This window comes from Gnatocerus cornutus, chromosome 5, assembly GCF_029298725.1.
Source record: "Gnatocerus cornutus isolate USDA-ARS CGAHR chromosome 5, icGnaCorn1.1, whole genome shotgun sequence".
NCBI lineage: Eukaryota > Metazoa > Arthropoda > Insecta > Coleoptera > Tenebrionidae > Gnatocerus > Gnatocerus cornutus.
In genome coordinates, this window is record NC_142237.1 from 18,582,503 (window position 1) to 18,606,872 (window position 24,370).

Below are 24,370 nucleotides of genomic sequence, written 5' to 3' on the forward strand. Positions count from 1 at the left end.
TCATCATAAAGCGCGAAATTTGAAATTTCCACTAGATTTGTGCACTAACCTGTTCAAATCCTCCAAGAATATCAGTGGTATCCATCGCGGACGTCACCGGCAAAGTTTTCAAACTTTTCCCGATGATGTTAGCCAAAGCTCGTACTACTGCGCTCTTCCCCGACGCCGAAGGGCCCACCTGGAACAGCACTCTCCAATAAAACTCGTCGGTTTTCTCTGTCAAACTTACCAACAAACTCATCCAGTTGAGATTAACACAGTACGCTAAACTTCTCAAAACTGGCAACTGACTTCTCAAAACTAGACAGCTCTTATCTTGGCTGATCACGTCCGCGTCAATGCCAGAGCTATTTCTATTCAGACTCACGTCGCCGATAAAGACTTTTTCATTATTCACGTAGAAAATTGGAGCGTCTCCTGAAATTTCGCGCTCGAAAACTTCCGCAAATATCTCGTTGACCGTAGTTTTATCACTTAATGTTCTCATGCGATCGGCGTAAATTAAGTGAACTAGACATTCAGGTTGGTGAAATCTGTCGTCGCTGGGGTTTGAGTTATAATGATAGATTGTGGCTTCGCACCAACGGGTTAGGTCACGCAAGTTGAACTCCCAAGGAGATCCCTTGTTACCGAAGGAGTGACTTGCCAGTTCCTGGTGGATTCGGGAATTAAATTTTAACATTTTATCAAGCAATTCCGAGGGGACACCCGGAAACTGGTTCTTTAAAATGAGACCCAAATCGCCATCCGTTAGGGGAGTCACATAAACTTGGATAAACCGGTTTAGGAACGACTGTGGCAACCCTCGGCGAGACCCGCCTTGTTTCAACGGGTTCTGACACGCGAAGAACCGTGTCCCTGTAAGAAAAAACACATAAAAACCCTCCAAAACGACGGAATTTACTACCTGTCTTCACGTGGAACGTCTTTCCTAACTCGGGTATAAAAATCTCCCCGCGATGATCCAAACACGCATTCAACCCCTCCAAAACTGACTGCGACGCCAAATTCAACTCGTCCAACAAAATCCAATGCCCGTCTTTTAGTGCTTGGAGAAGCGGGCCATCGCGCCAACAAAACTGACCACCAGTGCCCCCTTCCAGTGGTAAATCAGCCCCAAACAAATCCGAAATATCCTTAAATAAACAATGAGATTAACACCACAAACAAACAAACAAACGAACTTACTGTCTGGTCCGACAAATTAACCCTGAAAATTTTATGACGGGCAGCTTTGGCCAGAGCCGTAACGAGGCTGGTTTTGCCCACTCCAGGGCTGCCTTCTAGTAAAATGGCTTTGTTCAGTTGCATCCCTCGGAGGAGTCGCAACGTGTTGTAGGTCGTTGTGGGCGCGTTGAACGAGAAGGGGTTGGTTCCCGGGGGCTCACCCCCAAAGTCTATGTAAAACGGTGGGACTCCGAAGTGGGTGCAAGTCTCCTCGATGCTCAGTTTCGGAGTTGAGGATATTTGGGTTTGGAGCTGAGACTTGATGAAGGCCGCACTCTGACGGTGAAATTTCTCCAACGCCACTAAATTCTCTGTGCCTGTGATCCCCGAACCGAGACCATCGAGGAATGTTAAGTGTGCCCCGTGATGGTACGCCTCCGGTACTCCAATCTTCTCGGAACATTTGTTGATGAAAGCCACCCAAGTAAGAATGTCGCGAATGCTCACAGTGCATCTAAAAATCCAATCAGAACCTTTCAAACTTAAAGTTAAACCCACCTCTTTCCAATCTCCGTCTTTTTGAACCAGTCAACGAAATCCATGATCTTTTTTCCGACACCACTAGACCCATCCTGCTGATTCCCAAACGAAATTCCCTCTTGGATATTTTGTTCAATGATTGCGATTTGATCGTCCCGATCAGTGCAAGATTCACACCAGATTTCAGTAAAACGATTGCGCAGAGCCGGAGAGAGTTCCTTTTTACCAAAGTCCCCGCCGGGGTTCATAGTTCCAACGAAGTAGAAGGTTGGATTGGCCACTATAAGTTCCGAGTTGTTCAAATTGTTAATGTCTGCGCCCTTCTCGGCCAAGAGCAAAGACCGTTCTGGTTCTAAAAGCGAGTTGAGACGCTCCAAGACACTATCATCCGCCAGCGAAATTTCATCAGCCAAGAAAACGTTGCCTTTTAGCATGGCTTGGATGAGTGGCCCATCGACCCACTCAAACAACTTGTTGATTTCTTCACCCTAAAAGTCACGTGTTAAACCCCACCAATCGGTAGTTTTTGAACTTACCACGTGGTCTCTCACTGGACGCAATCCACCAATGAAATCGCTGCTTTCCGTGTGCATGTGACAGTTCACTGATAACAGTTGTTGTTGGTTCAACTCAGCGATCAACTGACAGACTGTGGTCTTCCCGCCTCCGGTCTCACCGACCAGAAGCACAGGCTCTTTGAACTGGAAGGCTTTAGCTACCAGAACCGCCAATTGTCTCATGTTGTAAGTCCAGACAATGTTAGGGTACCTGTGGCTGTTCTCTTGGATCTTCGTTAAGATGTCTCGAGTAATCGTCGAAGTCTTTTCCGAAACTTAAAAGTAAAAATAAGGAGAATAAAAGACAAAGTTTTAGGAGGCTTACGGGTGAAGAGATGGCAAGGTTCGACCTTACGTTTCAACTGTTTCTGAAGGACTTCAATTATCTCCTTTTTCTCCTCGAGTTTTCGTACCCTCCCTGCTAAAACAAGGTAGCCTTCATCCGCCAAATGTTGGTCCCAATCGTACAATTTATCGGAAATCTTCGCAAGACGGTACCGTTCGCCCCAACGGAACAAATCCCGGAGAGTAATGAACCCTTTTTTCCCCGCAAACGCCGCAGAGCCACGTCTCCTCATCTACAACCAAAATCAGACAAAGAACCACAACCACAAAACCCACCTGGAGCTCCGTCATGACGTTGATCATCTTCTTCGCATAAGACGGAGCCATCTGACACCGCTTATGCAAAATAAACTCCAGCTCGTGAGGAGGAATCTCGTTGAAATGGAGCTCCACGAATCGATTCCTGAATGCACGAGACAACATTTTACGGCCTCCATACGAACCTGGAGGATTCTGAGTGGCGAAGAGCATGAAGTTAGCACTCGCTTTAACCGTTTCTTGAGTTTCAGGGATGAACAACTCGCGATTGTCGTCGAGAACTCTGTTTAAAGCCTCGAGGACGTCAGTTGGAGCGAGATTGAGCTCGTCTAAGATGATCCAATGGCCTTTCCGCATGGCTTCGACAAGCAGGCCTTCTCTGAAGACGAGTTTCCCTTCGGAGTCCGCGACGTAGGAACCGATGTATTCCTGGAGGTCTGTGTGCTCGTGGTTGTTAATCCGCACACACTTATTTCCACTTGATTTGGCTAGGAACGTAATTAGACTAGTCTTGCCAACGGAGGTGTCACCTTGGAGGAGGACTGGTAATCGTCCAATCGACACGATGCGCACCAAGTCCTTCAAGTTCTTTCTAACGGAAGTAGTGAGGATGTAGTCTTCCGGTGTGACACCCTCGAGGTCGCCTTTATGAACCCAATAGCCCTCAAACTGTACGTAATCGTCCGGGTTGTCTTTCGGGGGCGGAATGGACTGCTTCACTACCGCCTTCAAGGCTTTTTCGTCCCCAATCAAATACTTGCCAATCATTTTCTCCACCGCAACGTAAGAAGAAGAGTCCAACTGGGTTAAGAAACTCAAGCAGAAGGCTTCGTACAAACTCTTCTTGACCATCCCGCACGGGTTTCTTGCGGCGATCATCAAAGCCCGACACAACGACCGCAGAGAGAAATGAGGTTTGTGCCCCAAACCGTCCGTCAGAACAGTTTCCGCTTCCTTCCGAACTTTGAGATAAAACTCAACGATCTTATTGACTTCGGTGTCTTTTAACGAAAACGCGTCCAGGTAGCTCCCAACCAAGAGTAAAAGATCGTTTTTCTGAGTCAACTCATCGACGAAGAACTCGGTAAAGCGGTTCCGTAGCCCTGCAGGCAAATCCTTCTTCCCCACGTCAGTCGAAGGGTTCATACAAGCAAACAGGGTGAAATTCGGGTGTCTTTTCACAGGTTGTTTATCGCCACGTTCGAGAAGACACAACGAGCCCTGGCTCCCTTCAAGCAGCCCAGAAAGACACTCTAAAGTCTCCGCGTTGGCTAAATTGATCTCGTCTAGCAAGACCCAGTAGCCGTTCTCCACAGCTCTGACTAAACTTCCCTCGATGAAAGCAAACGCTAAAGAACTCTTCTGTCTGAGTTGTAAACTTATCTTGTGGAGCTTCTCTCCAACAGCTTGCCACAACGGTAGCAACTCCTTCTTCGCCGCTGATGGTTTTGAAAGTCGAGCTATCGCGGCTTCGTAGCTTTTAGTCATCAACTTCACCAGGTCCGAGTATCGTTGCTCGTTATAACAATACGCAATGTGCCCTAAGAACGTGCGGTTTGGTTCAACTTGGAAGTATTGACAGAAAACTGTTTCAAATTCTTGTTTTATCGGATTGACTACGAATTTAAGATCCACGGGTTTGTAACCACCAAGCAAATCCGCCGAGTCCGATTGTTGGTTCATGTTAATAACCACAAGCTTTTGTCCGATAGCGTTCGCTAAATATTGAACTGAAGAAGTCTTCCCTGTTCCGGTCTCCCCAACCAAAAGCACAGGTTCGTTCAACTGTACGCAACACATTACGCGTTCCAGCAAGACCGCTGAAGGCCGCGTGAAGTAGTAACTCTGACGATAAGACAACACCTCGCCATCTCGCGCGATAGTAGCACGCCCAACTTCCAACGTCCCTGGAGTTAGTTTAATTGTCGGTTTGTAACTCTTCAAAAAGTACTCAGCTTTCTCGTTAATAATCCCCAAATGTGTGCTAATTTCCTTAGCCAAATTCAACGCTTCGTCCGGTTTAGAAAAAGAACAACAAAACACATCGATGGCGTCTTGAAGCACCTTGAGAGCACTACTTTGGCTACTAATATTAAAATCAGATGCCGCTCTCGAGCACCATTTGAAGAAATCTCTCGTTGAGATCAATCGAGTTGTTTTAAAGATGTTCTCTTTAAAGAGATAAAAAACGCTGATCATGCGATCGGCGATTGTCGTAAACCGCGGGTGAAGAGTAATGAGGATTTCTTTAAGTTCTTCAGGGGATAATGAATCGATGTTGACTTGAAGGACGTGCTTTTCAAGAAGAGTCATGGCGTTTGAGTGTTTTTTGTGGTGGCCTGTGATTGTTGATACGAGCCTGAAATTAGATTTAGTTAAGAACGAGAAGAAAATAAAAGAGCGTCGTCTGATGAAACACATAAGAAACTAGTAAAGTTGAAGTCTCTTGATACGAAGTTTGTTGGAGAAACTCGTCAAAGTTTAACGAGCTTGTTGTAGTTTAATCAGATTGGACAGCAGAATTATTTATAATATAGCGGAATTATGGACTTATTAAATAAACTAAAAAAATCTTGTTAATATTTAAAACTCTTTGAAAGGAACATTTTTCACAGTAAATGTCATCAATGACAACTACATGCATAGCGATCCATGTTTTTAGTTTAATTTGCGTTTACTCATTGACGGCTGTGGAACTGAATTTAACGTTTGAAAAAAAAGTTGGATTTGTTATTTGGCTGAAAAGTGGCTTTGCTGTCTCCCAATTTTGCATACGCTCGGCTACGCTACGCTTCGCCTCGCTATTAATTTAATTTCTCGACAAAAAGTATCACTTTTCAGCCGTATAACAAAATCTACTATTTTATACTTAGAGATATTAGCTGTAGTTTTCCATTTTGGTTTTTTGGTTCTCAACAAAATTTACTTTAATATTTTTCAAATGCAAGTTCAACATTTTAGACGACTGCGGTAACTGCATATCAGTTACCCGAATTTTGAGCAAGTAAAACCATGATCGATTCAAAACAGCTAGTTTTCCGCCAATTTAAAGTACAATAACTTTTCTATTTCACATGAAAGTCAACAATACGAAAGTGCAAGTGTTAAGAAAATCTTCTAAACTCACCTTTGTGTGAAAAACAACTGGAATCCCGGACTCACAGCGACAGAATCCCGGTATCCCGGAACAGTCAAACTCTCATTTTCCAACAAGCTGGACAAAACAGAAGCTATATCCATACTAGCTGAGTCAATATCCTCCAGCAACAACCAATGTCCCTCAACAACAGCCTAAAACCCATCGTTTAAATCTAATTTTATAAAACCACGCGAAAATACCTGTGTCAGAACCCCGGGCTGCCACACAAATTCCCCTGGAATATCCGTACATCTGTATGTCCCCAATAACATCTTACTATCAGTCTGATCTCCTAATTGCACTTTGATGAAATTCTCCCCTAATTTTCGCCCCGTTTTCTTCGCGATGTGTTCTACTAGAGTGGTCTTACCACAACCCACAGGACCTTGAAGACAAACAGCTCTGTTTGATGAGAGCCCCATTGCAATTTTCTTCAGGTTGTTACAGGTAGAGTCAACAGGAACTAAAGTGTCTTCAGTGCGATAACAAGAAAGAATTCTGGGGATGTAAACACCAGAGATGTTGACAACGTCACTGGGCTCAACTTTAACAGAGACGTGAGGATGTTGGTCTAGGCTTATAGTCTGTTCCGATTCAACCAAAGTTGATTTTAAGTTGTAGACGCAAGTGAAGGTTTGGTGGGATTTTAATGAGACTTTCGAGACTACAAAAACTTGTAGCTCTTTTTCACTCATGTGGGTGACTGTGGCAATGCAATGACAGGCAACCCATCTGACTTTTTCCTCAGAGTGGCTTAAGTAGTTTTCTATGAACTCTGACCAGTCCCATTGTTTCTCATACCAAGAAGGGTTGCTTCGAAGTAAGAGATAACAACTCTCGACGACTTCCAAATCGGTTATTGCCACATTCTCCGCCATTTTCGCCTTTTTAGCGGGGCTGTGATCCTCAGAAATAAAAGGAGCGGGATTGGTTTCAAAATACTTAGTGGCGCACCTAGAAAACAATATTTAGATGGAGCTACAAACGTAACGACACTACCATTGCAAGTCATCTCTCATTTGCACTATCTTCCCTAAAAGAACGCAGTTTTGTCTGTGGTGCTCACTGTTAAAAACGCGAGATGTGGAAAAAGACACAATTTTTGCTAAGAATTCACAAAAATGCGTGCACACATCGTGGAAATAGCCGGGAACTGTAATAAGCCGCCGCGCGATGTAATGCAAATGTAAGTCATTTTTTTGGTTTCGATCCAAACTCTTGTTCTTCTCGGTTAACTAAAATTTTCGTTCAAAACATGGATTGCACAAATTGCTGTTACCTTAAAAGCAATAGAGAACTGCTCGTTGACATCACAAAACGTCCGTAAAGTCTTCAGAAGCCCCTCACTTTCTTTACACGTGTTCGTCATGTTTTAAAACTAGTTATAAACCCGATTGAACGAACACTGACACACTAGAACTAAGACTAACCTCCTCAAAACACGCGGTGGACTTAACTTCTCGACAACAGAATGCGCATGCGTGATTACATAGCAGCCAACACAACAACAAAAATACGGAAGCGTGATTGGCTGAAACGTAGTAACTTTTCTCTTTGAAGGTTTTACGTATTGTTATTGACGGTGGTGTGGTGTTGTGTCAATTTGCACGTGGCCTCAAAATTGGAAAGTTAATGGGAGTTGATAAAGTACAGACCCACAGACCGGGTCTTTTGAAACAAACTAACAAGTCTCATAAGCATGGTCGACACCGATCCAAAGGGTCGATCACTAGCGACATCAAAGGTTGGTATTTGAGGTTGTGTCCAGTTTCACATTTTGATGCTCTAGGTAAAATCAACGTGAAAACTCTATCGAAAAAGGCGAAACGAGCTTTAAATCGAGAGGAAAGACGTCATCAAGCTTTGCAAATCCGCCAAAACAAGCGCAATGAAGTGTTGAGTAAAAAAAGGTCTTTAGGTGGGCTCGATTATGCCCCGTTTTTGGTCTGTTTGCTGCCTTTGAACAAACATACGGATCCTGCGGAGGTTTTAGAGCGTTTGGTGAAATGTGACACTGAGGCTGTTGTTAACAAGAGCCCCTCTGGAGTAACACACATTTGGTAAGAGAGACTCATGTGAGAAACCCCTTCAATCATTTTTTTTTAGTACCCCACGATTTAAGCAGAGATTTTCCTTTGTGGTTCCCACTACTGACAATGAACTGGCTGTCTTAGATGCACTGAAAGTTTGCGACACTGTAGTCTTTCTATTGTCCACTTCAGGAGGTGTTGATGAAGACACTTTGATCGACAAATGGGGGCAAAACATCCTCATGTCTTCATTTTCACAGGTTTTATCGTAAAATTCATTCAACACTTATGCCAACTGTGTGCTTTAGGGTCTCCCAACTCCCGTCATTGCTGTCACAGACCTGGAAAATATCACCCAGAAAAGAAGAAATGACTACAAGCAACAAGTGCAAAAATTAACCTCCAAGTGGCTCCCCGACGAAAAAATCATATCTGTAGATAATGATACAGACTGTATAAACTTACTGAGAAAAATTGGAAACCAAAAACGAAGAACTGTGTTGTACCGAGACAGAAGACCCCACATCTACTCTGAAAAAGTAGAGTTTACTCCAGATGATTCAGGTTAGAATTAGCCTCCTCGTGACTGTTCTCACGCCCCCATTTCAGGCCCTTATGGAACCTTGAAGGTGACGGGTTATTTGCGAGGTTCTCCACTGTCTGTTAATAGCCTCGTCCACTTACCGGGAATCGGCGATTTTCAGTTGTCTCAAATAGACGCTCCGTCTGACCCCTACAAGTATGACGAATCGATTACGTCCAATATTTGTCTACAACTTTTTTTCTAGGGATAAAAGCACTGTGGAGTCTGATAGAGTTTTAGATCGAGCAGACCCGGCGAAACAAGAGTCTTTAGACGCTGAAAACGTCCCCGATCCTATGGACGCTGAACAAACCTGGCCAACAAACGAAGAACTAGAAATGGCAGAGAAAGGGAAGAAAGTTAAAAAGGTCCCCAAAGGGTGGTCAGAGTACCAAGCAGCGTGGATCCCAGACGACGACGCCGAGTTCCAAGACGATGTCGATTCAGACGAAGAATCAGAGATGGAGGCCATGTCTGAAGAGAAATCCGACTCTGAGCACGAAGAATTCGAAACAATGACGGAGTCAGAGGTGGCTCCCAACGACGAGAAGTACGATCAGGAGATGGACTTGCTCGAGGAACGACAAGAATTGGAGAAGTTGAAGGCTGCAAAGAGCGATAGAATGTTCCCTGATGAAGTCGACACGCCTCTGGATCAACCAGCGAGAGTCAGGTTCCAGAAATATAGAGGACTGGAGAGTTTCCGCACGTCCCCGTGGGATCCTAAAGAGAACTTACCGTTCGACTACGCGAGAATCTTCCAGTTCCAAAATTTTGATCGGACCAAGAAGAGGGTACTGAAGGAACAAGAGGACGTCGATGGTGCTAAAGTAAGTCTGGATAGTCAATAATCAGGCAATAATAAGTTTGACCCACAGCCAGGATGGTACCTCACCGTCCACGTGAAACAAGTTTCCCAGTTGTTGTGGGCAAACTTCGAGAAACTCTCCTCTCCTTTGATCCTCTTCGGGTTGCTCCCTCACGAATATAAAATGTCTGCGATCAACGTCGTGTTGAAACGCACCCCTAATTTTTCCCTCCCCATCAAATCCAAGGAGAGGCTAATTTTCCAGTGTGGCTACAGGCGCTTTGCCACCAACCCCATTTTCAGTCAGCACACAAATGGACAGAAGCACAAATTCGAGCGTTTCTTCCAGCCAGAGTCCACCGCGGTGGCGACTTTCTTCGGGCGGATACAGTTTCCGCCGTCTCCCGTTCTTTGCTACAGGGAAGAAAACGGACAGTTGACGCTAGTGGCGACGGGAAGTCTCCTCTCCTGTAATCCCGATAGGATCATATTGAAACGGATCGTTTTATCGGGACACCCTTTCAAGATCTACAAGCGATCGGCTGTGATCCGATTTCTGTTCTTCAACAGAGAGGATATTGTCTATTTCAAACCGTGCAAACTGCGGACGAAGATGGGGCGCACTGGACACATTAAAGAGCCTCTAGGTAGGGTCGAATCGATTGGTAAAGTGTCACTTGAGCTTGATTTTAGGTACCCATGGTCACGTCAAGTGCGTGTTTGATGGGCAGTTGAAGTCTCAAGACACCGTTCTGTTGAATTTGTACAAGAGAGTGTTTCCTAAGTGGAGCTACGAGGACCTCGTGGTGAGCGTCGCGAGCGAAGAAATGGACATGTAAATTATTTATTGTTGAATAAATGCTACAAATTAGTCTCTGTTTAATTACCGAAGAGGACACAAAAATTATCACATCGCTACCTGAGCAATTACCAACGTGGGAAGTTATTCAGAAATGTTAAGTGAAGGCTTCTGGTTATCTTCCGCATCTCGACTAATTACCACTCACTTAAATTAAATCTTTTTAATCACACTGATGGCCATTTCGTTTAAAAAACAGGACCTTGAATTTTTAAATCCGTCTTTGTGCGCTTTTCAATTGATAACATCTTCATTGTCCTGAAGAAGAAAGGTACGAAAAGTGAGTCACAAGAATATAAAACGTTTTATTGCGGCCATCTCGTGCTATATGCGGAAGAAAATAACACCTTGTTGGGCAAAAGATGTAAATTTTATAGATAATGCGAATTAAAACGAACACGGATGTTTTTTGTATTCTATGAATCCGTGTCACCCGGAAAATTATGATCTCTAATTGTTATTGAAACTACGTCGAATCGAAAAAACCGGGGATACGGAAATTTCCTGCCCGATCACGATTTTTTCCAGTGTTATTAGATAATCGTGCTTCTTCATTGTCAATGTTAATTGAACGCTCAATTTGTGGAAATGTTATTGAACTAGAAATTGAAAAACCACAACGAGATCGCCGCTAATTAAGACAACTCTTATTAGAGATCGTTTCTTTGAGTAAACAAAACAAACAGCCGGAGTGGTTAAACAAACTTGAGTTAATTGGATGGAGAGTAATGAGAAAAAGGACTTGTTTAAAATGGACACGAGCTCATTTTCGGCTTGTGAATTTGCAGCTTTTATGCTCCATGAGAGGCGAAAGTTTACTTTACAAAGGATTTTGTTTTATCATCAGAGACAGTTTAATTACTTACATAAAAGAGTGTAAAAAATGTTATAATCAATACATAACATTTGATTGTTATGTAATCGGAATAAGAATTGGAACAATTTCCTGGGTAATTTCTATTCATGAAAAACTTGCGCTCATTACCGGACACACGCCAACACAAATGCATCTTTAGAAACGTGTTGCAAAACAGAGAAAATGAATCTTGAATTATTGTTGAACGAAGGAATTCAAATTTCGCGCTTCTCATAAGAAACATGAAGTTAAATTATTTTAAAAAAATTAGGAATCTCAAAAATATCAAAAAATAAAGATGTATAATAAAGAAAGACCATGGAAAAAGTTTTAGGAATCTCGGAGGGATCTAGAAAAAGTACAGAAATTAATAAAATTTAGAAAAAATTGAAATCCATGGCATTCAGGAATTAAAAAAAAAACAAAAGAGTCTACAGATTCTAAGGAAAATCTAGAAAATTCAAGAAGAAGACAATAGAAATTGGAGAATATCAAAAATCAAAAAAACCTGAAACCGAAGAACTGACAAAGTTTAGTTATTTAGAAGCTTGAAAAACTTAGAAATAAGAAACTAAACGTCTATAAATAAAAACTGGGTAAAAACCAAAAAAGTTTAAGAATCCTAAAACTTCAACAATGTGGAAATTAACAAAATTGAGAATGGAAGCCTGACAAACTAAAAACTTTTTCATGCTGAATTTTGAGCATCCCAAAAATTTTCAAAATAAAATGTATTAGTTCTGGAAAATAGGATTCCAACGTCGTGATTCCTCGCTTAAACTCGATTAAATTCAGCAAAACGCACGACTCAAGTTTTTGAAATATTGACATAAAATACGCCACACCAAAACTAATTTAAATGCGTCAGATCAGGTAAAAACAATTGTCATAAAATTTAACGATCGCTGATACCAACAATAAAATTGAATATCCAAGAGACTGTCGTGTTTCACATGCGAATTGGTGATAAATTCGTAATTTTTAGTATGCATACTCAGAATAATTAGATAATTAATTATGACCTTTATTCCACGCATTGCTACAAATTTTGATAAAGTCGTAATTAGTTAATAACAAATCTAAGCAATTTACTGTGAAATTAGAATTAGCATATCGTACGGCCTTTCAATTTATTGCCAGCCAGTCTGGAATTGCTTGATTGTTTTTCCAGTTTCAATATAATTGTAAGCAATCACAAAGAGTCGTTTTTGCATATTTATTTGTGAAAGTTCAACAATGACAATCTGTTATCATTATTGATCTGTTCCGAGAAACGCGCGACAAAATAAGTTTTTGTTCTGATTGAAACGAAAAAAAATGAATTTGAAAATCGGAATTTAATCGTTGCTTAAGTGAAGGGTTTTGTAATATTTCAAATTTTAATATCGTTGCCATAAAAATGAAGAACTTTCTAGTTTGTTTTAAGACATAATTGGTTTGAAACAATGCGTATTTTTATGTTTTCATGGTTCATTAAAATAACCACAATTTATGGAGATAAAAATATTCATTGTATGGGCAATTGCAATGTTATGTCATACAATGAAACTGCTTATTTGTTTCAAATTATTTCAAATGACGGAGATGAATTCGAATTTCACCGCGGGAATTTCGAAAAATTTCACACCTAAACTGTGCTAAAATTTCGTGGTAATTACCGCATTGGAGCAAAAATCCTGTCCCCAAAAACGAGGAAGATACAATGACCCGGTAAAATTCCAAACTGCTTTGGTTACACGAAATATAAATAAATAAATGAGCAAATACCGGTAGGTTAAGGTTACGTTGCTCAAAACAAATTAGCATAAAATGTCCAATACAATTCTTCTCACAAAACAAAGAACAGACCTCAAATTAATTATTGTATTAAAAATGATTGCATAACTTTTTGAATTTTTGTCGATGAAAGTTGCTGAGACAGAACTGGTATTTTCGTTTTCATAAACTGTAAAATTGCGAGCTTAAAAACCACTGCAATAAAAATGTGAAAAGTCAAACATGAACCGTTTCCGGTAATTTTTTCGGAAAATTGCGCAATGGAATGATTTAGTGACATCCTCACTTTCAGTGATCGATTTTCTCAAATTTCACTGATCAATCGGATCGAGTTTTCTTAAGTTAAAAATCCAATTTCCTCACATACCGGACTTTCTACTATGAATAAATAAACGAATTCAAATCGAGCGTAATTTAAATTGAACACTGCAAAAATTGACAAGAAACTAATATGCAAAACCGCGCTAATATCGAACATTATTAATTTTTTCCGTTTCCTGATTATTCTAATGCTCGCATTTGAATAAATCCTGCAAAATCCAACCACGTGCGATATTACGTGAAAGTTGACATGAAATTTTTACAAGAAATGTCTCCATCGATATCAACGCTAGACGTTGGTTTTTCACTTTCCTAAAAGGTGATAATAGAGATGAACTTTTACTTATTGTTTAAAAACGCGTTTTTTTGCACAAACTCGCAAACTGGACCGACACAAAAGAAAACGAAATTGCCCGAGTAATTTTTAGATGACGTACGAAAATCGGCGCGGGAGAAATGGTAAGCTATATAAGAGCTTAGAAAGGAGGATCATGTTTATATTTATTGTTGTAGTTCCGCAGTGAGACAGTGTTTGGTGTTTACATTAGCAATGGGTTTTCTAAATAAACTGGTAAGTTCTTAAGACTTTGAATTTAAAAAGCTGAGTCTAGGCGGAAACAAATTTGCAAAAAACAGAAAGTGAAATTCATGCATCAGGAATCGGATTCAGATTATTAGAACAGAAAAACGGCACGAATCAGGAAGTGGATTTTTCCGGGCACGCTCTTCAGGGAGCGTCCGATGGCCAATGCCAAAATACTTTCGTTTTTCGGGCGACTTTCTCAACTCCATCATAATAATTCTTCCAGAATTATGTAAAGTCTTGTAACGTTCTTCAAGGCCTGTTTACTGCGCAAAAAATGGGATTTTACCACTCTGGTTCTTTTTGGTAGACGCGCAACAAAGGTAGCCGCAAGGTCACTCATTTTAATTGCTAAGTGGATTTAACATAATTGCCGTGGTTTATGGCATGCAAGATCGATGTCTTTATTTTCAATTGGCGCTGTAATTTCGCGAGGCTTTAATTGGACGTTGCCGGAATTTAAATTAGAGTCGCAATTAACTTAAATTAAAATAAATCGGTTCTTATCATTGAAAGTGAAACTGAGTCATGTGCTAATCGCAGAACCAGTTTATTGTGTTTTGCCGGAATTACGTGTTTCCAGTTCCTAATCTCTCTCGTTTTTTATCCACGCATTGAATTAGATCAGCCACCGTAACCGCGATTGAAAGAAATGGGGAGAAAGTCATATCCATCTCAAGTTCACTGCTAGAGAAATGCACTGTTTATTTTAAAAAAAGTGAAAGGTTGTCTCGATATGATCGAAAATGAAAGCAAGTCTTTCAACCGTCTCGTAATACTGTTTTTGAGAATGTGGCTTTTGACCCAATAATGTAGGTGTTGGCTGAAGATATCTCGTTGCCCTTTACTTTTATGATCATTTGTCTTGTCGCTTACATAAGTGTTTTCATAAAAGGACATCGCTTTTTGAATATCAATTCTAATTACACAACAAGTGCTAAAAAAAGAAAGTGAGCACCACTTAGCGCGAGATGCGGAAATAATTTTGTGACTTTCAGGTGTACTGCATTGCTATCAATTCGATAGCAAGAGCTTTACCGACCACAAAAAGCCCACAGTACCAAACCGAGGAGGCTGACAGTTACAATCCGAGCTACGAAGCATTCGTTATCCCGACTAATCTCCAGTTGCCTAAAACCGAAGCTTCTGAAGTCCCTTTCTACGTCCCTGACTTGAACACTGCTCTTAAAGCTCCTCAATACAACGCCGAACCCAACTACTACGAAGTCCCGATTCCGGCGCAGGACCTCATCGCTCCCGCTGAGAAATCCTGGAACCCTGACAACGACCCCAAGTTCTTCTACGAGGTTCCCGCGTCCCTCACCCAACAAAACATCCCGACCAATTATTATCCAAAGAAGTTCAATAAAGATATCCATGTTAAGAGTAAGCCTTATTCCAGCAAGCCTAAGCAGGAAATCATCCTTGAGCCCATTGAAGAGAAACAGTTTATTGCAAAACAGAAAGCGTTGAGCAAGGTGTACGACAATCTCGCTAAACAAGAAAATAAGAAGGAACTGCAGGTACAATTTGCGCAGCCTAAGGCTTTTCATGCCGATTTCGAAACCGAGAAGCATGGAGGTTTCGGAGGGGCCAGTGCTGATCTAACAGCAGCTTTCGGCGGTTCTTCGGCTCTTACTCATACTCCTCATGGCGAGCGCCAGGAGTTTCACATGGCGGGGCATGATGGGCCCCACAGCTACAAGTGGGGCTATGACACTGGCAAGGGGTAACTTGCATGGCCTTTCTTTTACTAACACTACATGCTTCTAATCAGTCTTTCTGGCTTGAGACGCAACCTTCATTCTTAACACAAATCGCGTTAATTATTTCTCCACATGACTGCTTTATTAATCTTTCAAGCGTGTAAACGACATGAATGGGGTCACTTGCGTACCCCGTCACGATATTACATACTTTTGATTGCGCACTAGGAAAGACATCAGGAAGTGTAATACAGTAACCTTGCACGAACCAGATAATTACGTACTCACGTATTTTGTTGTTTACAGTCACAACAGGCAGTTCAGATATGAAGAAAGAGATAAAGAGGGGATTGTGAAGGGTCATTTCGGTTTCTACGACAAACACGGAAAATTGCAAATGGTCAACTATGACGCACATCCCCACGATGGTTATCACGCTGACGGAAATTTCGGCAAATATTAACCAGTTTTAGCTAAAACACGCTCAAATAACGCTATTGTTTTTGTACAAATCAATGTTTTATATTGGTTTTAGTCGCTAGTGTAGCTCTTGAGAGATGTTAGTTTTTACTCTCTTGTTATCTATTGTTTATTGTATAAAATATACGTTTTAATAAACCCCCAATTTATTTCACCCCATTGTGAATTCGTATGCAACTGGGTAATACTTCGTCGCGTACTTAAACAAGTTGTATTCTATATCACCCAGAAGTCCCGAGGCCCCGAAACGGAACAACTCGCTGCTGAGCCACTCGTCCCCCAACACTTCTTTTACCATCACCAACCAAGAAATTGCATCATTCCCAGTTCTAATACCGCCGGCTGGCTTCAAACCAACCTAGAATCACACCGTTAGGTTTCAACAAAGGTGCAGATTTATTACCTTATAATTAAACTTATCGTAGTACTCTCTAATGGCTCTGGCCATGACGAGCCCAAACTGTAAAGTCGCGTTGATGCTTTCTTTACCAGTAGACGTTTTTATGAAATCTGAGCCTGCCATCATCGCAACCAAAGACGCCTTGTACACATTGTCCAAAGTTCCTAATTCTCCCGTGGCAAGGATGCTTTTCATGTGGGCCTTCGGCCCACAAGCTTCTTTCATCTGTTGGATTTCTTGATATAGCAGCTCCCATTGTCCTGTAAGAACAAGACTTCTGTCGATGACGATGTCGATCTCAGTCGCTCCTTTCTCGACAGCGTATCGAATCTCCTCAAGGCGCGTTTTCAGAGGCATTTGCCCACTAGGGAACCCAGTCGCGACTAAAATCATCACTAAATTTACATTTTCAAACAACCAAGAATACCTGAAGCGACGTTAATTTTATCGTAAACGTTCAGTTTTCTCAAGGTTCTCACAGCGTCCTCAACTCTTGATGGGTACACACAGATCGCTGCTGTTCTGATGGGACAATCGGGGCCGTATTCAAAGCCCAGCTCATTCAGCAAATCTTCAGGTAATGGCTTTGTTGCCTACACAACCAGAGCTAGTTTAGTGGTACTAGAAGATACCTTACTACCTTGTGACACAGCCTGGAGACATTACTCGCAGTGTCATCTCCACCCAAAGTCGTCAAGTCAATACAAGTGATCGCCTTTAGCAACCAGGCCGCTCTGTGCTCATTCTTTAATTCCCGTGAGCTGAGGATGTCTTCAACGGCCGTGTTCACAGCGTTCAGGTTTATAGCGACTTTGTTCAGCCAACCTAAGTCTGAAACACGCAATGTTAAGGGGCCCACAAGGTTACAGAAGGTTTTTTTACCTAACTCACAGCCTGGGTTTCGCTCGAGCATTTTTAATGAAAATTGTTGTTTTAGAAGTACATGATAAGACAATGACGTTTGAAATAAAACGATAAGAGTGGTAAGAGCATGTATTTCGTATAAATAAACAATGATAACAAAATGTGACAGATAAACCTAACCTAAAGTAGTGACAGTGACATCTGTCAGTGTGACATTGATTTGTTACCCGAGGCGATTTTTGCCGGACAGTTGGTATCACAAAAAACTGAATAATTTCGCGTTGATAAAAAACTCAAAAATGACACAGTTTTTGAATAAATTTTTCCAACATCACCGCTTCGTTACATAAGTTGAATTTCACAGCTCCGTTTTCGTTAGTTTGGTATTTTCGTGTTTGCGTCACAGCTGGTAATTTGCACTCGCGAAAAAACTTCGCAAGCCATGACAAGTGACAAGTGACAAGTATGACATTTGGCGAATGTTTTCGTTTTTATTTTAATACGTGGTTATTTTCATTTCGAGTTAATTACCGATTTTTTGATAATTTTAAGTTAAATGTGTGGTAAATGACCCTTCAATGTTAAGCCGCACAGCTCCGAAAGATAATGACTTCAAAACAATTCTGTTTGAAATGGAACAATTTTCATAACAATATTCTCAACGCTTTTGAAAGTCTGCAAAACACAGAAGACCTCGCAGATGTCACGTTAACATCCGAAGGAATCAGTGTGAAAGCGCACAAGTTTATTTTGTCAGCATGTAGTCCGTATTTTCGCACGGTTTTTAAGGTACCCCCTTAGATTCTAACCTCTCAGAACTAACAGTTGTATTGCAGGAAAATCCATGCTCCCATCCGATTATTATTTTGAAAGACGTTTTGTACACTGATTTGATCGCTGTAATCAATTTTATGTATCATGGAGAGGTCTTAGTGTCTGAAGACCAGTTAACCTCATTTCTGCAAACTGCAAAGTTGTTGCAAGTGTCTGGACTGAACAATACAAACGAGACGTACTCAAAAAAGTCCCCAAAGAAGTTAAAAGTGCAGAAGAGCGAAACAGGCGAACAACCCGTGAAAAGGATCAAAGTTTCAAATAAACCTAAGTCTAAAGTGATAAATAGTGATGCCAGCCCCCACTCTCCTAAAGAAACAATTCGGGAACCCCCCAACTGTGACGACAAGAAAGAGAGTGAAGAAGAGTACTGTGCGGACGTCAATGAAAATGTTGAAGTCGTCGTAAACGAAAAGTCTGAGCAGAGTTCTATTTTAGAGGCCGCTCTGGAAAAGCCTGAGAGTATCTTAGAGCGGTCGTTAATGTCGCAGTCTGCTGGTACGCTCATGCGATTTTTGTCGCAATCTTGTCTCATCGAACTTTTCAGGAAAATCCCCATCATCTCTTCCCTTCGCCCAAGATCAAATAATGCCTGACGTTGCCAAGTCTATTTTCATCAGCCGGAAAATCCCAGACGTGGATCTTGAGAGAAAAGTCTCGAAATCCACGTCCTCGGGGTCTTCAAGCCCTTCAACTTTCGACCGTCCTTCCGAGTTCTTGCAACAATCGATCAAAATTGAAGAAGATTCCTATGACAGCATGGAACCCCCTGATGATGTTATCCAACGTGAAGGCAATATTCACATTTCCCGCGCTGTGGAGATACAGCCTCATCACAGTTCGCAGTGCGGGAATTGCCCTCATTGTGGTAAAGTCTATTCTAATCAATCAGCGCTGAAGTACCACGTCAGGTTGGTGCATTCAGACCTGACCAACATGTACTGTTGTCATTTATGTCCCGAAGCCTTTAACTACCGGGAGGGCTATAAAAAACACATGGTGGAAGTCCATTGTATAAGAAATTAGCGTGCTGGGCACGATTTTGTAATTTTATACCGAGCGGTTGACAGTTTTTATAAAAAGCAATAAAAAAATGTAAAAATAGACTATATATTAGTAAAAACTTATAATAGTTCTTCTGTACAAAGTGTAGATAACCGCATATCTACCAGTCAAACATAACTTAACAATTCTCTACAAAGGACGTTCAGATCCAATCAAATAAATGGAAGCTCAGCTATCGAGGGGGTCCGCGATGATTAATTCGTCTGCTTCAGAGGTACTTATTGTGATCATCATTTTCTCCTCGCTCGAACTGTCGGAGGATGCGGACTGCGTAGACGTGGCGGCCTCCTGAAAAAAACGACAGTTCTTGAGAGGGGAAACAACACGGACAAAGCAATGGTGTAAAGATTGGTGTCACAACCAAAAGAAGAAAAAATGGTTTAACTACCTGTGCGTAATTAACTTGTGTGATCTCATATTTTATATTGTTTTTATTGTCAGTTATCCACATAGGTTTTGCCTGGTCGTCATCAGCGTCCCAGTCGTCTTTGTCTTCTTGAACTTCATCAGTGTCGTCTCCGTTTACTCGCTGTAGAAAAAATGAAAATAAAATTTAGAATAAATAAAAGGGGACAAGGTGCAATAAATGAAATGTGAATCTTTACACCATTAGACCAGACGCCACTACCTAGAAACTAGTAGTTCCTTTGTACCACAAACGAACTACTTTCAAAGTGCCCCTTTGCTTACCGTAATTCTTTGTTTCTGGTGCGTCTTGAGATGCTTGGAGAGATGATCAGACCTCATGAACTTCTTACTGCATTCGTTACATTGAAACCGTTTTTCGCCCGTATGCGTCCGCCGATGTCTCTGTAGCTCGTCTGATCTGGTGAACCTCTTCCCACAGAACAACCAACTGCAGACAAACGGACGCTCTCCTGTGTGCCACCTCAAGTGTGCCCTCAAATGCGACGTCTTCCCGTAAACTTTATTACATCCAGGGATGTGACAAATGTGTTGTTTTTTCCTGTCAGCGTGGCGCTCTCCTTCTTGGCAGTTGGGACAAGTACACGCGACTCTCCTCACTCTTTGTTTCTGTAAGCCGTCTTGGCCGTTCTCGCCCACAGGAGTACTGTTGTTGATTTCTGGAGGTGTCGCCGTTACTACCACTCCCGGAGTAAGCGGAGCCGCCGTCTGTTGCGTGGTTGCAACGTTTGGTATCACTTGCCATTTATTCGGGTCGTTGGGGTCCTGTTGGATGTGCTGCCCCACGGCAATTTGCGAAGTGGCGGGCTGCTGCGTGATCACCTGGACATTCCCTAAGCCTGGAAACAAAAGACAGTATTTTACAGTACTCAACATCAATCTCACCTGGGATGTTCTGCATGGTCGGTATCGCTTGAATATTAGGAACTTGTATAATATTGGTCCCCCTAACTTGCTGCAAATTCGTCGCAGGTATCACTGTAAACTGTTGTCCATTGGCCCCGGTGAAAGTCAGCGGCGTCGTGATGTCCGACTGAACAGTGGCACTTTGTGAAACCGACGTGGGTGTTTGAGGCGCCGCCACTGAGGTTGCTATTTGCACCTGTTGCAACTGACCACTTGGTGTAATGATATTTGCAACCTGTGGCATTATGTGTTGAGCTTGAATTATGTTAGGAACCGCCGCCGTTGCCAGCTGCACGGGGAAATGTATAGTCTGGTAGATCGTTTGGCCGTTCCCTGAAGAGATCGGGACTTGGATGGGAATAGTCTGCTGCATCGGAAACTGGACCACTTGTGGCATCGTCGGACGAACCGCCACGCTTTGACCATTGGACAGTTGCACGGTTTGGAGGTTCGTTGGGAGGACACCCGGACCGCGGATTATCTGCCCAGGGCTGAAGATCTGCTGCGGCTGCTGTCCACCTAACGAAAGCGTGTGATTACCCAATCAATAAACACACGTCGTGTCCTTTTACCTGCAAGCGACATGGCAGGGATGAAGAGCGCCTCCTGCCCGTCAACGGTAACAGTCTGCATGGGCTGCATAACATTGTACGCCAGATTCTGTCCTGCAGCGGCGCTGACGATCTGCGCCCCCTGCTGCTGGAGAAGTTGTTGTGAGATCTGCTGTGGTAGTCCTACGGGGACGCTGACCACCTGGGGATTGGCTACGGGCACGTTCTTAACCGGGGTAGGCGTAGTGGACATGGTGATGGTGGGAGGCGTCGGTTCACTCGAGGTGGGTCCGATCCTGCTGCAGGTCGCGGCCAGCAGCGCGAGCGGCGAGGGGGTGGGCTTGTTTTCCTGCAATCACAACAGGGCGGGGCATTAGACCTTGCTGAGGCATGTTTGAGGGTCTTGTGCACGCGGATTTACGATTATAGTGCGTGAAATACTTCGGTTTCAACGTGCGGGAATGTGAGAGCAGTCCAGAGTTGGATTATCTGGCTCCAGCACAGCAGGAATCGTGCTGGTGATTAATTATGTTAACTCAAAGAAACGAGTCTTTTTCAGCAAGAAAAACGTGCAGTTTCAACGGCCCCAACTATTGATTGCCAACGCCTGCGAAACATATGAAATGCTTGCATGCTCAAACATAAATAGAGAAGAATGAATACTCTGATATTTAGAGCGCACCAGAGAACGAATATTAAACAGATCTGCATCATCAATCTCGTCAGATGTTCGTTTAAAACGCTCGGAATCGATTTCTGTTTCGTATCGCAATTAAAAGAAAAAACGCATAAATATCTGTTATTATTCATTCTTTCATCCTCCGCCCCAACGGTTGTTACGTTGTAACCTAAGACCGATGATTTTTTCTGAACTTTACACGTCTATTGTTCCTTACTTGCAGATAAGGTTGAATGCAAACGGGACACTTGCTCCACCTCTCTTCCGCTAGTTGAATATGCTAAAGTTCCTTGTCTGATAAGATAATCACCAGTTATGTAAAGAAAGAGCTGATAAGAATAATCGTAATAATAAGGCTAAAAAACGGACGTTCGCTTTTCGCTTATTTGCATATGAATGCTGGGGTTTTTCATTCAGCGTTTCACCTTAACTTATTGATCGATGAGAATTCTGAAAAACTTCGCGTCTTGTATGAAAATTTCTTCTCTCGATTGGCGACACATAAAATGAGTATGTCGGTGATTGAATTTAGGTAAATCTAATTCTGCAATCTATTTCTACACTCTAGTAGGTACTAACCATTAAACCGGACTTTTTAGGTGTTTTCTTTGATTTAATTTTCGATTTTTGCTTTTTCATTTTCTTTCTTCTAAAAGTCAGCACGCATTCTTTTTTCTAATTTCGAAATCAACACCTGAAACACAAGATAACGTCGCAGAGGCCGATTTTAATTTGGATTTTCCCAAACTCGTCTTATTTCGTTATTAAAGTTTGGTAGCCGCATTTTTCAAATGGAAAATTGAATCTCAAAATTTAAAAACTGGTGCCTTTGATTTTCAGAGCGTAATCCGTTAAATTTTCATTCTAGGAAGGCCTTGCATTTTGAAGGTTGACAAAAAACAGTGAAAAATTCTGCGTTTTTTTTCCAAAGCTGACTGCGAATGGAATTTTAATGGATCACACGATAGACGCAAAATCTTCACGTGCAGTTAATTGCAGGAATTTTATTTATATCATTCGAAAGCGCAAGGCGCGAAATTGGAAGATATTTAGAAATAAGGTTCATTTCGATGTTTTTTCTAAATTGTTTGGGTTTTATGTGAAAAAATGACGATTTACATGTCGATCAAGGCTGCTGTGAAAAACAAAAAATACAATGACAAGACGTGGAGCGCAGACACCCCAATTCTAATAAATGTCATCTATCCAATAATTTTGCGAGGTATTTTGTTATTTATTCAACACTAAAAATCTACTTCAATAATTCCTTCAATAATAATAACTAAATTTACTGTTAAGTGCGGATCTGGTTAAAAACTTTTTAGATCATGCGGTACCAACTGTCGAAAAAAAAAACAAGTTTCCAACATAAAGTAAACAAATGACAATCAAAGTCCACAAATTTAAAACATGCAAAAATAAAAAATCGCCCGTTTATAATGATAATGAAAGGCAATACGAAATATTCATTTATCCCCTGTAATAGACCCGGAAACCGGAAACCCACACTTCTCTGCCCTAATGCTTGCAAATAATATCAGTGGGGTGAGAAACAAATAACTGAGCGGAATTGAAAACGGCACCATAAATATAAAATCCGCTCAACCGAGAAAAATTTTCAATTATTGTAATTTAACTGTCTTCAAGAGACGTTAAACCTCAAGTCTGCAGGTGTAAAGTTGTCATTTCCTACAGAACTGGATGCTATCGTTCAAAGTCAACAAAAAGAATGGACTGTTGACACGTCTAATTGAAATTAATTCAGAAGAGTCGCCTGGGATATAAAAATGTAGTCACTCTAGACCTTGTTTTGTTTTATTGTCAATTGTATGAGATGACCTTGAGAGTATGTCAATGAGATAACAAAATCGCATCGTTTTTTAAGAAGTGTAATTTAGGATGATCGCTCGGTCTCCAAGAAGAAGGATGAGTTCCGACCCCTTGGTTGGAGCCAAAGTTCGACCTCCTCTCCTATCTTGGAACCGGGACAAAAGCAACTCCCACAGCTAACGTCACGATCTCCGCCCTAAACTAACAATCTAGTGGGCCACGGCCTAAAATTACCACCAACTTACACCAGCACAAACTACACCCACCTGTGCCGAGTTTTGAACGTATTCCGTTTTAAGATTTTGGTTCACTTCAGTAGTCATTCTTGTTGTCCATTTGGATAAATACGTTCATTGTTGAACACTGCTCGATCGGTTGATTGTACGATGTGAACCGTGCTTCACTGTACGGAAATCGATATGGTTTCACTGCCTACTTGACGATAGGTTTTTGACACGAATTTAGAAAAAACGAATTTGTTGTAGCCGGTGGGACACTTGTAATTGATAAAACACACAGTTGGGCGTGATGGGGTCTTGCAAGACACCCAACGCTAGCTAAATTGGACAAGTTACAGGCAGGGCAACGAAAGCGCAAACCACGCCATTCTGGGACTGGCTTTGGTGGGGAGGGAACCGAGCTAGCGCGGTCTTTCAAATAACGGATGCCACACAATGCCATAGGCGGAGGCTGGGTTGGGGACGGACTTTATTATCACTATTGTTGCATAACTGCCATGTGCTGCGGATATCTAGCAGGCACTGAAATGTCATTTTTGACATGCTTAATTTGACAAATTTTACATTT

At 41.8% G+C, this 24,370-nt stretch overlaps 6 protein-coding genes across 8 annotated transcripts in view; 3 read left to right on the forward strand and 3 right to left on the reverse strand.

Moving 5' to 3' along the window:
- The window catches only part of LOC148175379 (midasin), a 59,236-nt gene extending 51,779 nt beyond the window's left edge, over positions 1 to 7,457 (reverse strand). Inside the window, exons 1-12 of the mRNA XM_088037609.1 lie at positions 7,286 to 7,457; positions 7,006 to 7,241; positions 6,207 to 6,960; positions 5,995 to 6,158; positions 2,886 to 5,226; positions 2,590 to 2,842; positions 2,244 to 2,539; positions 1,726 to 2,195; positions 1,189 to 1,681; positions 908 to 1,136; positions 230 to 858; positions 50 to 178 (exon numbers count right to left, since the gene is read on the reverse strand). Of these exons, the coding sequence (XP_087893735.1) occupies positions 50 to 178; positions 230 to 858; positions 908 to 1,136; positions 1,189 to 1,681; positions 1,726 to 2,195; positions 2,244 to 2,539; positions 2,590 to 2,842; positions 2,886 to 5,226; positions 5,995 to 6,158; positions 6,207 to 6,960; positions 7,006 to 7,241; positions 7,286 to 7,375 (6,084 nt within the window). The 5' untranslated portion in view covers positions 7,376 to 7,457. The remainder of the gene's footprint in view (positions 1 to 49; positions 179 to 229; positions 859 to 907; positions 1,137 to 1,188; positions 1,682 to 1,725; positions 2,196 to 2,243; positions 2,540 to 2,589; positions 2,843 to 2,885; positions 5,227 to 5,994; positions 6,159 to 6,206; positions 6,961 to 7,005; positions 7,242 to 7,285) is intronic.
- Positions 7,458 to 7,557: 100 nt separating this feature from the next.
- Positions 7,558 to 10,298, forward strand: Tsr1 (Tsr1 ribosome assembly factor). The gene is made up of 8 exons (XM_088037238.1): positions 7,558 to 7,750; positions 7,796 to 8,066; positions 8,113 to 8,296; positions 8,345 to 8,600; positions 8,646 to 8,775; positions 8,825 to 9,449; positions 9,498 to 10,074; positions 10,121 to 10,298. The coding sequence occupies exons 1-8, from the start codon at positions 7,639 to 7,641 to the stop codon at positions 10,264 to 10,266; spliced, it is 2,301 nt and encodes a 766-aa protein (XP_087893364.1). The 5' UTR covers positions 7,558 to 7,638; the 3' UTR covers positions 10,267 to 10,298.
- A 3,417-nt stretch (positions 10,299 to 13,715) lies between these two features.
- On the forward strand, positions 13,716 to 16,146 carry LOC148175382 (uncharacterized). The gene is made up of 3 exons (XM_088038052.1): positions 13,716 to 13,810; positions 14,821 to 15,551; positions 15,835 to 16,146. The coding sequence occupies exons 1-3, from the start codon at positions 13,790 to 13,792 to the stop codon at positions 15,989 to 15,991; spliced, it is 909 nt and encodes a 302-aa protein (XP_087894178.1). The 5' UTR covers positions 13,716 to 13,789; the 3' UTR covers positions 15,992 to 16,146.
- Positions 16,137 to 17,483, reverse strand: Dera (deoxyribose-phosphate aldolase). Its single transcript, XM_088038051.1, has 5 exons — positions 17,291 to 17,483; positions 17,049 to 17,239; positions 16,836 to 17,001; positions 16,412 to 16,791; positions 16,137 to 16,366 (listed from the first exon to the last, which is right to left on the reverse strand). The coding sequence occupies exons 1-5, from the start codon at positions 17,319 to 17,321 to the stop codon at positions 16,160 to 16,162; spliced, it is 975 nt and encodes a 324-aa protein (XP_087894177.1). The 5' UTR covers positions 17,322 to 17,483; the 3' UTR covers positions 16,137 to 16,159.
- Positions 17,484 to 17,715: 232 nt separating this feature from the next.
- LOC148175384 (uncharacterized) lies at positions 17,716 to 19,229 on the forward strand. The gene is made up of 3 exons (XM_088038050.1): positions 17,716 to 18,061; positions 18,109 to 18,604; positions 18,654 to 19,229. The coding sequence occupies exons 1-3, from the start codon at positions 17,879 to 17,881 to the stop codon at positions 19,130 to 19,132; spliced, it is 1,158 nt and encodes a 385-aa protein (XP_087894176.1). The 5' UTR covers positions 17,716 to 17,878; the 3' UTR covers positions 19,133 to 19,229.
- Positions 19,218 to 24,202, reverse strand: LOC148175385 (uncharacterized). Of its 3 annotated transcripts, none has more exons than XM_088038048.1 (6): positions 23,830 to 24,202; positions 21,076 to 21,403; positions 20,483 to 21,022; positions 19,862 to 20,436; positions 19,560 to 19,700; positions 19,218 to 19,459 (listed from the first exon to the last, which is right to left on the reverse strand). In XM_088038048.1, the coding sequence occupies exons 1-6, from the start codon at positions 23,884 to 23,886 to the stop codon at positions 19,340 to 19,342; spliced, it is 1,761 nt and encodes a 586-aa protein (XP_087894174.1). In that variant the 5' UTR covers positions 23,887 to 24,202; the 3' UTR covers positions 19,218 to 19,339. The 3 variants fall into 3 exon arrangements, with proteins under 3 accessions (XP_087894174.1, XP_087894173.1, XP_087894175.1); XM_088038047.1 differs by lacking the exon at positions 23,830 to 24,202 and adding an exon at positions 22,313 to 22,421; XM_088038049.1 differs by lacking the exons at positions 19,560 to 19,700; positions 23,830 to 24,202 and adding an exon at positions 22,313 to 22,421.
- Positions 24,203 to 24,370: the final 168 nt, after the last annotated feature.